The following is a 12,597-nucleotide window of genomic DNA, read 5'->3' as shown; positions in this document are numbered from 1 at the left end:
TTGCTTTAGATATTCTTTAATACAGCGCCTTTCCATTTCACTCTTATACAAGCATTCTCCAGACCTGCTTTTAGATATGCTGTACTTGTTGTTGGCAGGCTTTGGTGGCAAATGAGATAGATTGTCAGTCCGTTAAAAGACCTCACCTACAAAAAAGCAAAAATAGTCAGTAGGGTAGCACCTTCATCTAGACCGCATCCTGTTTTGAACACTTGTCTCTGATCTCTGTGGTAAAGGGCTGTGGTATCTGTTAACTCACGTACCCCAGCATGTTCATTCCTTCCACATCACCAGAGCGCTTTCAGCAAGTTGGCCTTATTTCCAGAATAATCTCTACCAAACCTTACCGACATTATTCACCATATCTCTCAGTCTAACACGCTAACCTGAAAAGGTCCAGTGCTGCACAGTTGTGCACAAGTGCTTTTTCATATTTTGCCCACTAGGTTTTTTGCTACAATCAATAATGAGCACATCTAGGTCACTTTGAGATTTGCATGACTAGACTCATCTCATTCTCACGCACTCTCCTAGATAGCAGGTAGCAGATCACATAGTGAGATCCTGTAGGAGCTGGCCATTTGCAATAGGAGTTTAATGCAGTTTTCTGGTAAAACTACCAGATTCATTGAACATCTGGGTAATGCTTGTTGCACTTCACAAATATACAAATGGCTAAAACCGGCTAGCAGTGAAGTGTTCAGTGTCACATAGTCACTTAACATACATTGATCAGCATCCTCTGCTACCTGCTCCTGCACATGTTCTTAGACGGTTCCTTGAGTGTCGCAAAAGTGTGTAATGCTGCCGTGTGGCTTGTTTCAAGCAAACTCAAGCCGGGGAGGAGTCAGTTCTAGAACACCATGTGTTCCAGAATGTCAGCATATCTAGAACGACATGTGTTCTAGAGTGCCAGAAGTTCCACAATGTTGTAAGGATTTCATGTCTTTCAAATCTCAAAAGTTCACTTTTCTGAATGTTGTTGAACGAACTAAACTCAGAATCCACTTTGCACATTCCTTCTGTACTCCTCACACCAGTTTGCATATTTGAAAGGATTTCACATTCGTCTAACAGTCTGTAGGCCCAGCGATGGCTCAAGTGGCCTCCTCCTCCTCCACCGAGTGATTTAGTCCAGGTATAAACTTCAGAATGTGTTTGCGCATGCTTGCCCTTCTCCCTCTGCGGGGCAAGGTGCCAAACACAGAGCTTTGGGCGGAGGAGGCCCGGACGTTGTCCCACGGAGGAGACTGGCAGCTGCTGCCGCTGCTGATGCTGCGGGTTCGGGTCAGAGTCGGACGGGACGGCAGTGCCTGGTCTGGCTGAAACTCTTTACTGAAGAAGCCACAGCCTGGATCGGTGGGACTTAACGAGCTGAAGTCATCAAATACAGGGGACATGAAGGCCCCGTCCTCACTGTCGTCCGTCAGCACGCTCAGGCAGCTGCTGTCGCTGGAAAAGCGCTGGCCGCACCGGCCCGTAGGGGACGAGACAGACATGAGTGAGTCCATGGAAGGGTGCAGAGAGCTGATGCTCAGGTTACCTGCAAAGAGAATATCCATTGCTATGTAAGAAATTCTATGCATGGATGGATGTTAGACATATGACTATATAAGACCATATATTTCCAACCTGTTGGAACCTTTATATCTCAGAACAGGCTGTTTTTGTGGCTGTGTTTTTAACAGGTTTTTGTGATTGTGCTTTTATGGCTGATGTGTGTAAATGGCCTCTAAATGTTTGGATTAACGGCCCTATTTATTTATTTTACCCAATTTTCCTTCCAAGTTTTAGATTAAGGCAACTAACATGTTCAGAGGAAAGCACCAGGTATCCAGCTCCGACGCATCGGCTTGCAGACGCCTGTGGCCACTGTCGCGAAAAACCTAGTGTCTCTATTTTTGTCATTTTCATTTTTTATATAAATTTTGTATAATTTATACCATTTTTTGTATACTTTATATTTTTGTGTATAATTTGAAATAGAAATGTACTTTTTTGGAGATAAGTGGTGGTGTTCCATCATTAATGATGAAAAAACAATGATTTGAAACTTGAAACCAGCTCTGATTTCAGTTTCTCTGAAACACGAAAATGAAAAATTGCAGTTTTTTTACATTGACACATTAACACACAGAGCTCAGCATTTCTAGGGAAGCCTTTTCATTCCAGGTATGGATGCTGATTCATGTTCCAGAATGAAATGTTTAATTACCCATCATTTAATCCACATTTATCTCCATACCATTTCATGGCAAATCAATAAAAATGAAGAAGTGGACACCTAATGACCAAGTAATGACTAATTACCAGCAGAGTATCCTTTCTGTTTGTTATCCCTAACATTAGCTCTAGGAAATGGCAAAACTGAAAGCCACAAACCCATCAGCAGCTGCAACCAGTTGCTTTTTATATATGTTGCATATAAATGTCCCACCTCTTCGGACCCTTATCCCTTTAGAATTAAACAGGCTGTTTTTGAGATTGTGCCTTTAAAACTGCGTGAAAATGACCTCTAAATGTTTTGTAGAGGTTCTCATTATCTGTCCTTAATTGTGCCTTGGTCAAATCATCGTAGCTGTTGCTGTCTCTTTTTTACTTTTTTGCATATTTTTGAAAACCTTTCTTACTTTTTGCATTGGGGTCAAATTTTGCGATGAACAGACCAATGGAAACGCTCCAATATTATTTGGAATAAAGTCCTGTTACATTAACTTCCATTACAAGCCGAGTGTTGTTTGTAAAAAAAAAGAAAATAAAAATGAAGAAGTGGACACGTCACGACCATGAATGCCACCAGAGTAAACTTCCTGTAACCTGTTATCTCTAACATTATTTCTGGGAAATAACAAAACTGAAAGCCACAAACTCATCAGCAGCTGCAGCCAGGTCGAGCCTTGGTCTGTGTTATCTTCACTCCGAGCCCCAGATTATCAAAGAATCCTCACCCATCCCACTTTCCCAAAAGCACCACAGACAGGGTTTAAAAACTGAGAGTGTTGAGAAGTGTTACTCACTCTACCAGCTGGAGATGAGCTTGTGGTGAGCTCTGCACTGCCTGCTGTTGTTTAGGGAAACCACTCTTTTATTATTTCTTCTTTTAATGCACTAACTAATAATCAAGCTATTCATTCATGCACTACATCTACATACTGAATCAGAGAAGCAATAGTTGTGAAATTTGTTGTGTGTGGTGCTCTAGAGCTGGCAGATTGGAGATACTGATTGTTTTCATTCACTGAAGGTTTTCAGTTATTACCAAGAACTGATGCAGTAGATAATAAAAGAGGCCAGTTATCTGTTGACATGTTGGTGCTGATGAGCAGTGCATTACTGCACAAATCAGAATCTGCATAATAATCAACCCTTTACCAGGAACAGTCAACACTGTACCTAAAGCCTGGTCCACCAATCAGCATATAAGCGTAAGGTTTAAGGTTGGAACTCCCCCAGAGAGATTCATAATTCTCTCATTACACTCTGCCTTCATCAGCTCGTTTCATTAGGTGAATGGCAGAGCAAGAGGATGTCTGTGTGGTTTTTCAGCTGGGTCTTTTTTTCTCACCTCGAGTAAGACGTTTTTCCTGCAGCGTGAGGGCCTTCAGTTCCACCCATTTCTCATGCAGTGTTTGCTGTGTTAAAAAAAAAAAAACACCCATGAGAAAGTAGTCATAGTCAGTCTAAAGATCTTCTCAGGCCTGTGTCAGCAGGAATGTGGAGCACTGGAGAGCAACATCAAGATTTGCTTGTGAACAGACTGATTTGACTGGTTCTCATGAGTCTTGAGATGCTGAGCTAGCTGATGTATCTGTCCAGTAGGATTTTGTCATGATCAAATTATAGTATAAAAAAAGAGAAGTTCTGTGAAGAGTCATGTAGACTTTCACCAGTAATGAGTGTGAAGAGCTGGAGCCCATAAAAATGGATGGAAAAAAGTGAAGGATTGAATTTACTTCATTTACTGGGGTTAAACATTGACCCCAGTTACAGACCCTCAGGATTCCCAAGTTTCCCAGACCTGGATTAAAGCTGGTTAAACGGGGTCTGTAATATTATAGCACATTATGGCAGCTCTACTGTACCTACAGTGTGACAAATCACTATCATACACACACCTTGAGCAAGCGCATCCTCTTCTCCAGCTCAATTCTCTTCACCACACTCCCGCTGACTGTTTCCATCCTACACACAACAACACACACACACGTCACAGAATCAGGTCAGAGTCCATCCTTCGGGTCAAGAGGCCGTCTTGCAGAAAGCCTTTTAACGCCTCTCACATTTTATGCGCAAATGTGTTTGCTCATTCTGTAGCTGCCTGGAGCTCAGTAATTAGCTGCCCAGTAATGAACTGCTGATGTAGTGAAGTCAAGGTCGGAATACAGGGATGTTCTGATACACTTTACATCTCCAGTAGTGGGTGTGTTTTTTATTTAACTCACTTTAACATGTTGATGGACTCGCGGATCAGTTCGATAATTTGCTGATGGCGGAACCCTTTAATGCTGACTCCATTTACTGTCAATATGATGTCACCTGTTGGGAGGAGGGAGAAGGAAATGGTTAAAGAGATGCATGGATTCAGTTACACTCTTAAAAATAAAGCTGCTTAAACTGAACACTATCATACCAAACTTCTCACAATCAAAAATGTAGGTTCCTCAATTGTGCTTGGTCAGATTGTTAATTAGGATAAGACCTTAACTTATACAGAGGTTCTTTAATCTTTAACCTTATCATACCCTCTCACATCTCACCCTCATCCCACCAATGAATATAATGTAGGACCTTTACTTTATTTAGGTTCTTTAATGTTTAAAGATTAAGGAAGCTCATCAAGGATAAAGGTTCTACAACCATTAAGCAACTGAATGTTTCCTAGACCTGAACATCCAAAGGTAAGAACCAGCTAGGAACCTTTATCTTTTTACCTTTTAAGGTTGTGAGATGTTAGGTCTGATAGGGTTAGGAATCATGCTTGTAATAGAGATGTGTGTTCTTTAACCTCTATAAGGTTCTTTATACTCACACGGCTCTTTTACAAAAATGGTTCTTTATGGAACCAATAGTGGTTCTTCTATGACTTTATGATCACTCAAAGAACCCTTGGATTTATGTAAAATTTACTAAACTGAAAGGCAAAATTGCATTTATGTAATATATGGTCACTTTCACACAGACACCTTGTATCTCCACTATTTTTCACTTTTTGATATATTGTCAATCTTATTATTTTCATTGTCTGTATATTGTATGATGAATGCACCAATAGAAATTCTCCAGAATGACTTGAAATGATTTGTAATTGACTTTTGGAGATTGGAGGTTTTTGTGGTGTGATGTATGTAGTTGTAAATTTGAAACACCACTTTTTATGCTTCTTCTCACCCTTCAGAGAACTAATAATGAAAGAACGGAACAAAAAGCTAGAATGGACAACAGCGAAGGGAGTGGTGAGTGTTAAACGCTGACCCTGTTTACAGTGCAAATGTCAGACAACGGAAAAAGAAAGTGGTGAGTGCAGGGGTGTTAAAATAGAGTAGTAGATAGGCTGTTTGTGTGGGTAAAGCATCACTGAAAGGGGTCAGAACACATAGGTGTGGTCGTGCGGTGCAAAGGATGTGGCATGAATATGCTCTCAGCTCTCACCAGCAATTAAACCTGCAGACTCTGCTGCACTGCCCTCCTGCACGCTGCACACAAACGTACACATCTCCACCTCATTGCTGTTCCTCAGCTGAAGGCCGTACGTCTGAGGTCGTAGGAAAAGAGGAGAGAGAGGAAAATAGAATAGAAATAGACAGAAATAGAATGTTTTAGATTTTGATTTACTTCATATTTCAACAGACAACAGAGATCAACGCATGTGTGCTGTGCTTGCTCTATGCTTAACCGTTAATGAAAACTGAACTGAAACTCTAACCCCCCCCCTAAAGAAAGCTTGGCTGAAACTGAAATACAGAAGCAAACATACCTGAACTTCAAATCCAAAAGCTTCATTGTCTTGCTTTTCTAACACAACTGTTGTCCTGAAGGAAAGAAACAAAAATCTTGATCATCTGCTGGGCTGCTGGGAAGGATTTCGGTGGAATCTGTGCTGTCTATGTTGGGATACACTATATGTACAAAAGTTTCCAGACACTCCTTTTAATGAGTGAGTTCAGCTACTTTACAGTGCACTCAGTACTGACACAGGCATGCAGGTACGCATGCACAGCTTGTTTAATCACAATAGAAATCCATTGCCTTTGTTTGCAATGGTTTGCTGATTTTCCCTGCTTTAATAGACCTATTAAACCTGTGCCTGAGGAGTAAAAGCTAAAAACTGTGCAGGAATCCAGCCCCCAGGACCTGAATTGCCCACCCCTGGTCACCATGCCCAATGCCATCCGGTAGCACTGGGCTATGGATTCTCTAGAGTGCTGGAGCTCCGGCCAATAATTCTGGGATAGATTTGAGTGTCATTTGTGATCTATAACTATGCAGTACCATTATCCATTATCAGGACCTGACTTTGTTAATGCTCTCATGGCCAAATGCTGTTAAATTCTCACAGCAATGTTCCATAATGTAGTGCAAGGCCTTGCCTGCAGCAAAGGGGCAACAAGCTAGCTATTATTACCCTTGATTTCAAAAGCAGCTCTGGAGGAGCAGGTGTCCACTAACCTTTACATGCAGTATAGTGTATATTTTGGGAGAAATATGAATATGAAATATCAGAAGGTTTTTATTGTGAGAAATAAGAATTACTGTTCTGCATTTACCTCTGAGGATCTGTGTAGTCCACCAGGGAGGTTGAGCACATTCGGTTCAACTGCAAGAAAGACACTGTATTTAGCACCACTGGAACCAATAGGTTTAGTTAATTTGTAATGCAGACTGTCTCATTAAATACTTAACATTCAGAGCTTTGTAGTCTGTAATTAGTAATAAGGTTAATCCCACTGTAGAATATGAACCACTACTTGATCCGTGGGGCATTATCTGGAGCCCACATGAATCAAAGTGCTGTCCAGCTGCCAATCACACCCCAATAACATGTGCATTTAGGCATGAGTTCATGTGCAATAATTTGCATAACAGGATCTAAACTAAGTATTTATTGGGCATTATTACAACTAATAATGCAATTGTTAGCTTTTCTGCACAACAAACCTGCAGTTATCAGTTATGTACTAATACAGATGATCATGAATAAAGCTTAAAGTTTCATAAATCTTTAGATTGTAATTCAGAATTTGTGAAACAAAGAGCAAAACCTTAATAAACCGATCATTTGTATTCAATATATACATTGAATTTTACTTAATTAATTTCATATTTATATTTTAGAAAAAGAGAGAAAGAGTGAGAGAGATAGAAAGAGTGAGAGAGAGCGTTATAGAGAATATATAGAGTTTGTGTGTTAATGCAGGGCAACTGCAAATTGTCGCTGTACTGCAAAAACCTTGTATCTAGATTTTTTATATTTTTACTTTTGAACATAATTTGAGTCTGACAGTTGTTCTTTACATTCTGTCCACCTTTCCTAATGAATGGACCAATAGAAATGCTCCAAAATGGCCTTTTTACATTGACATTCATGGAAAGTTAAGAAGGTTTTTCACAGCTCCTATAAAGTTGACATTTTGGAGATGCAAGTTTTTGTGACAGGCACAAAATGAAATACACTTAAGATAAGCATGCAGTTTATGCATTTAAAAACAAGACAGCCAGACATGAATCCTTCAGCAAAGTTCAACAGTTTACCTGATTGCGTCCCCTTGGCAGCGTCCCACCGCTGTTCTCTGCATTTTTGAGCTGTTTCCCATTGTTTAAAGAACGCCGTCTCCAAGGCAGACCCTTCCTGGAGGAGCTTTCCAGGATGTAGGTGTCCAGGCTCTTCTGGTGCTGCAGGGCTACCTTACGGTTCATGTTGAAGCTCATTGTCACTGCAGTCAGACAGCGCTCACACAGCCACCTCTCACAGCAGCCTGTCAAATCCAACCTGCACGCCTGCGGTCGGCTGACTAAAATGTGTCAAAGCGGATACCCTGCTCATGTGACTGAGCGGAGGACCTGCATTTGTGTGTGGGTGTCTGTGCATGCGTCTGTTTTTTCTCTCACACTTGCAGTAACTTTTTACTTCCTTCAACTTTCTGTCTTCATCATCTGTCCTTATTATCCTCTCTCTTTTCTGATCCAAGGCTCAGCAAGCACTCAGATACACAGACAAGATGCTGCGGTGGTCTTCTTACACTCTCACCTGTTTCCTCTGGTCTCCACTTCCTTACAACAGACACGAAAGACCACTTCTGCTCTGTAGAAGAAAAGGGTTGTGAGAGTTTCGGCAGTGTGAGAGAACAGAAGAGAACTCAGAGGATTCAGTCTCTTACTGAGCTCTTTTGAATGAAGGGTTCCAAACCCTAGCACTTAAGTACCACATACACTGTACGTTTTCGTGTTTTCTCTGCTCTAACACACATACACTTTATGGACAAAAGTATTGGGACACCTGCTCATTCATTCGTTTCTTCTGAAATCAAGGGTATTAAAATGAATTTATCCTGAGTAACTGTCTCTACTGTCCAGGGAAGAAGGATTTCTACTAGATTTTGGAACATTGCTGTGAGGATTTGATTGCATTCACCCCACCTCACCACCCCCCACTTTTCCCAGAAGTACTGGATCGTGCACCATCATTCCAGAGAACACAGTTCCACTGCCCCACAGCTCAGTACTAGGGGCTTTATACCAGTCTAGCCCACGCCTGGCTTTAGGCATGGTGCCAAACTGTTCATGTTTATCTGCTCCAGAGAGTCCTACTCTATTGGCAGTACTTCTCCACAGGCTTCTCTGGTGTGTGTGCATTTGCACATCTGCGTCAGCAATAGATGCAACGTAAAGCATTTGAATGCATTCATTAGAAGGTGGTTCAGCAGAGAAAGCACTAAAAGATGCAGAGCAGGGGTGTGTAAGATGGCATTGATAGCACAGTTTTAACAGTTTTAATCTCTATCAGTGCCTTGCAAAAGTGTTAACCCCCCTTGTGTTAACTCATCAGATTTGTCTGGATTACAAACAGCACTGACACATCCTGTTCCAGGTCGCCTCTTGCTCACTGCTTGAGGGTGATTTCCACCCATTTCTACTGGTAGATTTGCTTCAGGTTGTTGAGATTGGTTGGATGATGCTTGTGTACCAGTATTTGAATAGTGTCACAGATTCTCTATTGAAATGAGATCAGGACTTAGGCCATTTTTTGAACATTCACCTTGTGTTGTTCAACCACTCCAAACGTCAAAACTCCAGATGTCCTTTCAGTCACTCCCCATAGAGGCCAGTTGTATCAAAGTTCTTATAAGCGGCAGAGAGAGAATAAAACAATGGAAACTGAAGGTCAAATTACTGTTTGAAACCATATTTTAAATAATTGATAAAAATTTGAATAGTTTCTAGCATTCGGCTCAATAACTCACAAAAACCCTGATTTTTCAGCTGGTTCTGACTACTGCTCTTCAGAGATCTCCACATTGAAGGGTGCCTTTCTTCCACTTCTAGCATAACCAGCAAGCGGACTAGTTCTTTTTGTTAAAGGGGGGGGGGGTGGCTTTACCTGTAAACGGATGCCAAGGTTGAGCATTACTCCTGTTCATATTTCAACCAGTGGCCAGTCTCTAGATGTGTGTAGCCTGTTTTACATTGTTTATGTTTGTAGTTTTATTTCTAAGATTTTTTTGTCTTCATTTTTGTCTTAAGATTCACAGTTCGACCAATGGAATGTGAATTAAGGGGGTCTTTTATTTGGAATAGTGGCACTTTTTAAATGATTCACAGGTTAAGGCCAATTTTAAGGTGATCATGTTATCATTCATCTGTGTAGACTTTGAGCTTCCAGGGCATATACTTAATACTTAATAACATACTTAATACTTAATATACTTAATACTACAAACAGATTTGATTTTCAGTCATTTTCTATCACCAAAAAAACAAGATAACTTTACATTAATTCATTTTCAAATTAAATGTGGCACACATCTCATGAATGTCTAGCAAAAATGCACCGTCACCTTTCTTCAGCCAATCACCAGCCTCCACCTGGGTTTCACCTAGGCTACTTACATGCCTTTTTTGCTGCTTTCAGAAGCAACGTCATGTCTCTCCCTACTTCCTCCCTACCACCACCAGTTTGGTCCCACCAGCTGCAAGGGGAGTTGGATCCACCCCCCTGCCTTTAAATATGGGATGCTCTACGAGAGTCCAGATGTTGCAAGACCTGGGCAGACAACGGGGCCTACGCCAAATATTTTAACAAATATTTTAACCTGTTAACATTGTTTCCTATCTCATTATTCATTACTAGTCATGTACTCATGTCCCCAGAGTATTTTGGTAAAACTAATGTTACCTAATGAAACATCTGTTTGAGCCAACTTTGAGTCAACCAGCCCCTCTCTGCCTACTCCTGGACCAAGGTTTGGAACCACGACTCTAAAAGAAACAGTACAACAGACTGGAGGCCTGTGCTTTTAGGTCTTCCCAGCCAATGTTCTAGGTGGGTTCCATGGTGGGCATGTGCTCTATGTAGGTTTTTTCATGCGGTTTTACTGGGACCCAGTTGAACTTCCTAAATGAGCCCCATCGTTACAGCCATTCCTAGTCTCACATGGGTGGCATCTAGACCCTGTATGTAGTGTACAACCTAGATGGGGCCCATGTTTAACCCCACTTTGTCCCATCACTGACCTAGGTGTGTATCAATATTTAGGTTGGTGTGGCGCAACAGATAACACCACTACCTGCCTGTGAGCTACAATACCATGTGGAAGACTGGGGTTCAATTCCCAATCTGGGTGACCATACTGTGCTGCACCAATAAGAGTCCTTGGGCAAGACTCCTAACACTACACTGGCCCTCCTCTGTAATACGAGTAACCTTGTAAGTCTGGATAAATGCCATTGTAAATGTAATGTTAATGTAGAGCCAACGTGGAGTCCAAGGACAAAACCTTTTGGCTCCTAGTTGGGCTACACATACATGCCCAATGTAGACATATTAACTGGATCTGTCATTCTACCACACAAATTATCTAAAAGAGTTACAGCTAGAAGTGGAGGTTAGGTGGCAACTTAATGTAGAGAAAAGTGTAGAAAAGTGCAGGAAGAAGTAGGTGAATCAAATTTCTTTGTGCTTAATATTTTAAATTGTAAGAGGCAAGGTTCAGACATTGCTTTTTCAGAGGGCTTTTAATGCATAGTCTAAAATGTGCACAGAATAATAAGAATGGGCAGAGAAATGAGAAGAATCTTTTCTTATTGGGGTTTGGAATAGCTTTCTCCAGGATTCCCCTTTATTCTACTTTCTTTTTTTGCTTAAAAGAAAGAAAATGGAACAAATGTACCAATCCCCCAGTTATTATTATCAAATAACAGGAAGGTAGAATGTTAAAACTGCAAAAACTAAAGTCAATCACTCAGCAGTTCGAAGGAGGCTGCACTGGAGTCCCTGTACTTGAGCCAGGGGGCGGCCATGTTTATTGCCCCACTCCCATCTCCACTCTGCTCCAGTGAACTCATCTGGACAGCCCACACACACAAACACACACACACACACACACCACACAAACAGCCCAACACACAACCGTCTGGGCTTCAGCTTTAAGCCTGAGTGCTTGTAGGCTAAAGGGGAGCTGGATTGTGTCCCAGTGCATTTCTCAACATATTTATAAGGATTCAAGATTTGGTAATCACCATTCCTAGCACAGTGCCTGTTTAGATACACCAAGTATTCTATGTAAAACTGGAAATACAGAGCTTACTTGAGAAAAGCTCTGAAAATGTCTTCAATCCCGGTCCTGGAAGGCCAACAAAGAGATTCCCCTGCTCAATCACACATACTAAACCTGCCAGTTCCCAGATAACATGCCCATGTGGGGCCTGTATGGGTAGCCCAACTGGGAACCAGAAAGTTTTGACTATGAGATCCTGTTGACCCCACATATGGATGCCCACCAGGATCAGTGATGGGACCAGGAGGGGTTAAACATGGCCCAATCTGGGTTGTACTCTGCAAATGGGGCCTGAATGGGAGTCTAGATTAGGGTGGGCTGTAACTTTGGGGCCCATTTGGTCCCATTTGGGACCCAGTAACAACATACGTACAAACCCATGTAGCGCCCATGCCCACCTGGAACAAACCTAGCCCTTGTTCCACCCATGTAAGGCCCACATGAGCATGTTGGCTAGGTTAGGAGATGCAGCAGGATGAAGCAGGTGTGAAATCAGCAAACTCTGTTGGCCCTCCAGGACTGGAAGAATTGAGGAACCACTTTTGGTTCTCTTAAAACCTCTTAATAAATGGTTTCTCAGATAAGCATTTTTGTAAATAAGATGTGTAAAAGCCTTTCCAGGTCTGAAGAGCCTCCACATAATGCAAAGGCTCCAAAAAGAACTCTGAAACTGGTATGGAACCGTTATGCTATGTAAAGATTCAGGCTTATTCAGACTCACAAAATCTCAAAAATGAATCTAAAAAGTGGTATTGTAAGTGGACGCTTTTTGCAGTGAGGAATACTTAATAATTAAGTTAATTGAGGGATTCTAGGAAGTACTGTG

At 41.5% G+C, this 12,597-nt stretch overlaps 1 protein-coding gene across 1 annotated transcript; it reads right to left on the bottom strand.

Moving 5' to 3' along the window:
• Positions 1-8,193, bottom strand: cytip (cytohesin 1 interacting protein). Its single transcript, XM_072685023.1, has 8 exons — positions 7,750-8,193; positions 6,765-6,814; positions 5,975-6,029; positions 5,650-5,752; positions 4,443-4,536; positions 4,116-4,182; positions 3,566-3,632; positions 1-1,543 (listed from the first exon to the last, which is right to left on the bottom strand). Exons 1-8 carry the CDS (start codon positions 7,924-7,926, stop codon positions 1,098-1,100), a joined length of 1,059 nt encoding a protein of 352 aa, XP_072541124.1. The 5' UTR covers positions 7,927-8,193; the 3' UTR covers positions 1-1,097.
• Between the last annotated feature and the right edge of the window lie 4,404 nt (positions 8,194-12,597).

Source organism: Salminus brasiliensis, chromosome 8, assembly GCF_030463535.1.
Source record: "Salminus brasiliensis chromosome 8, fSalBra1.hap2, whole genome shotgun sequence".
NCBI classification, from domain to species: domain Eukaryota; kingdom Metazoa; phylum Chordata; class Actinopteri; order Characiformes; family Bryconidae; genus Salminus; species Salminus brasiliensis.
The sequence above is the reverse complement of the archived record's forward strand: the minus strand, read 5'-3'. Positions and strand labels throughout refer to the sequence as shown.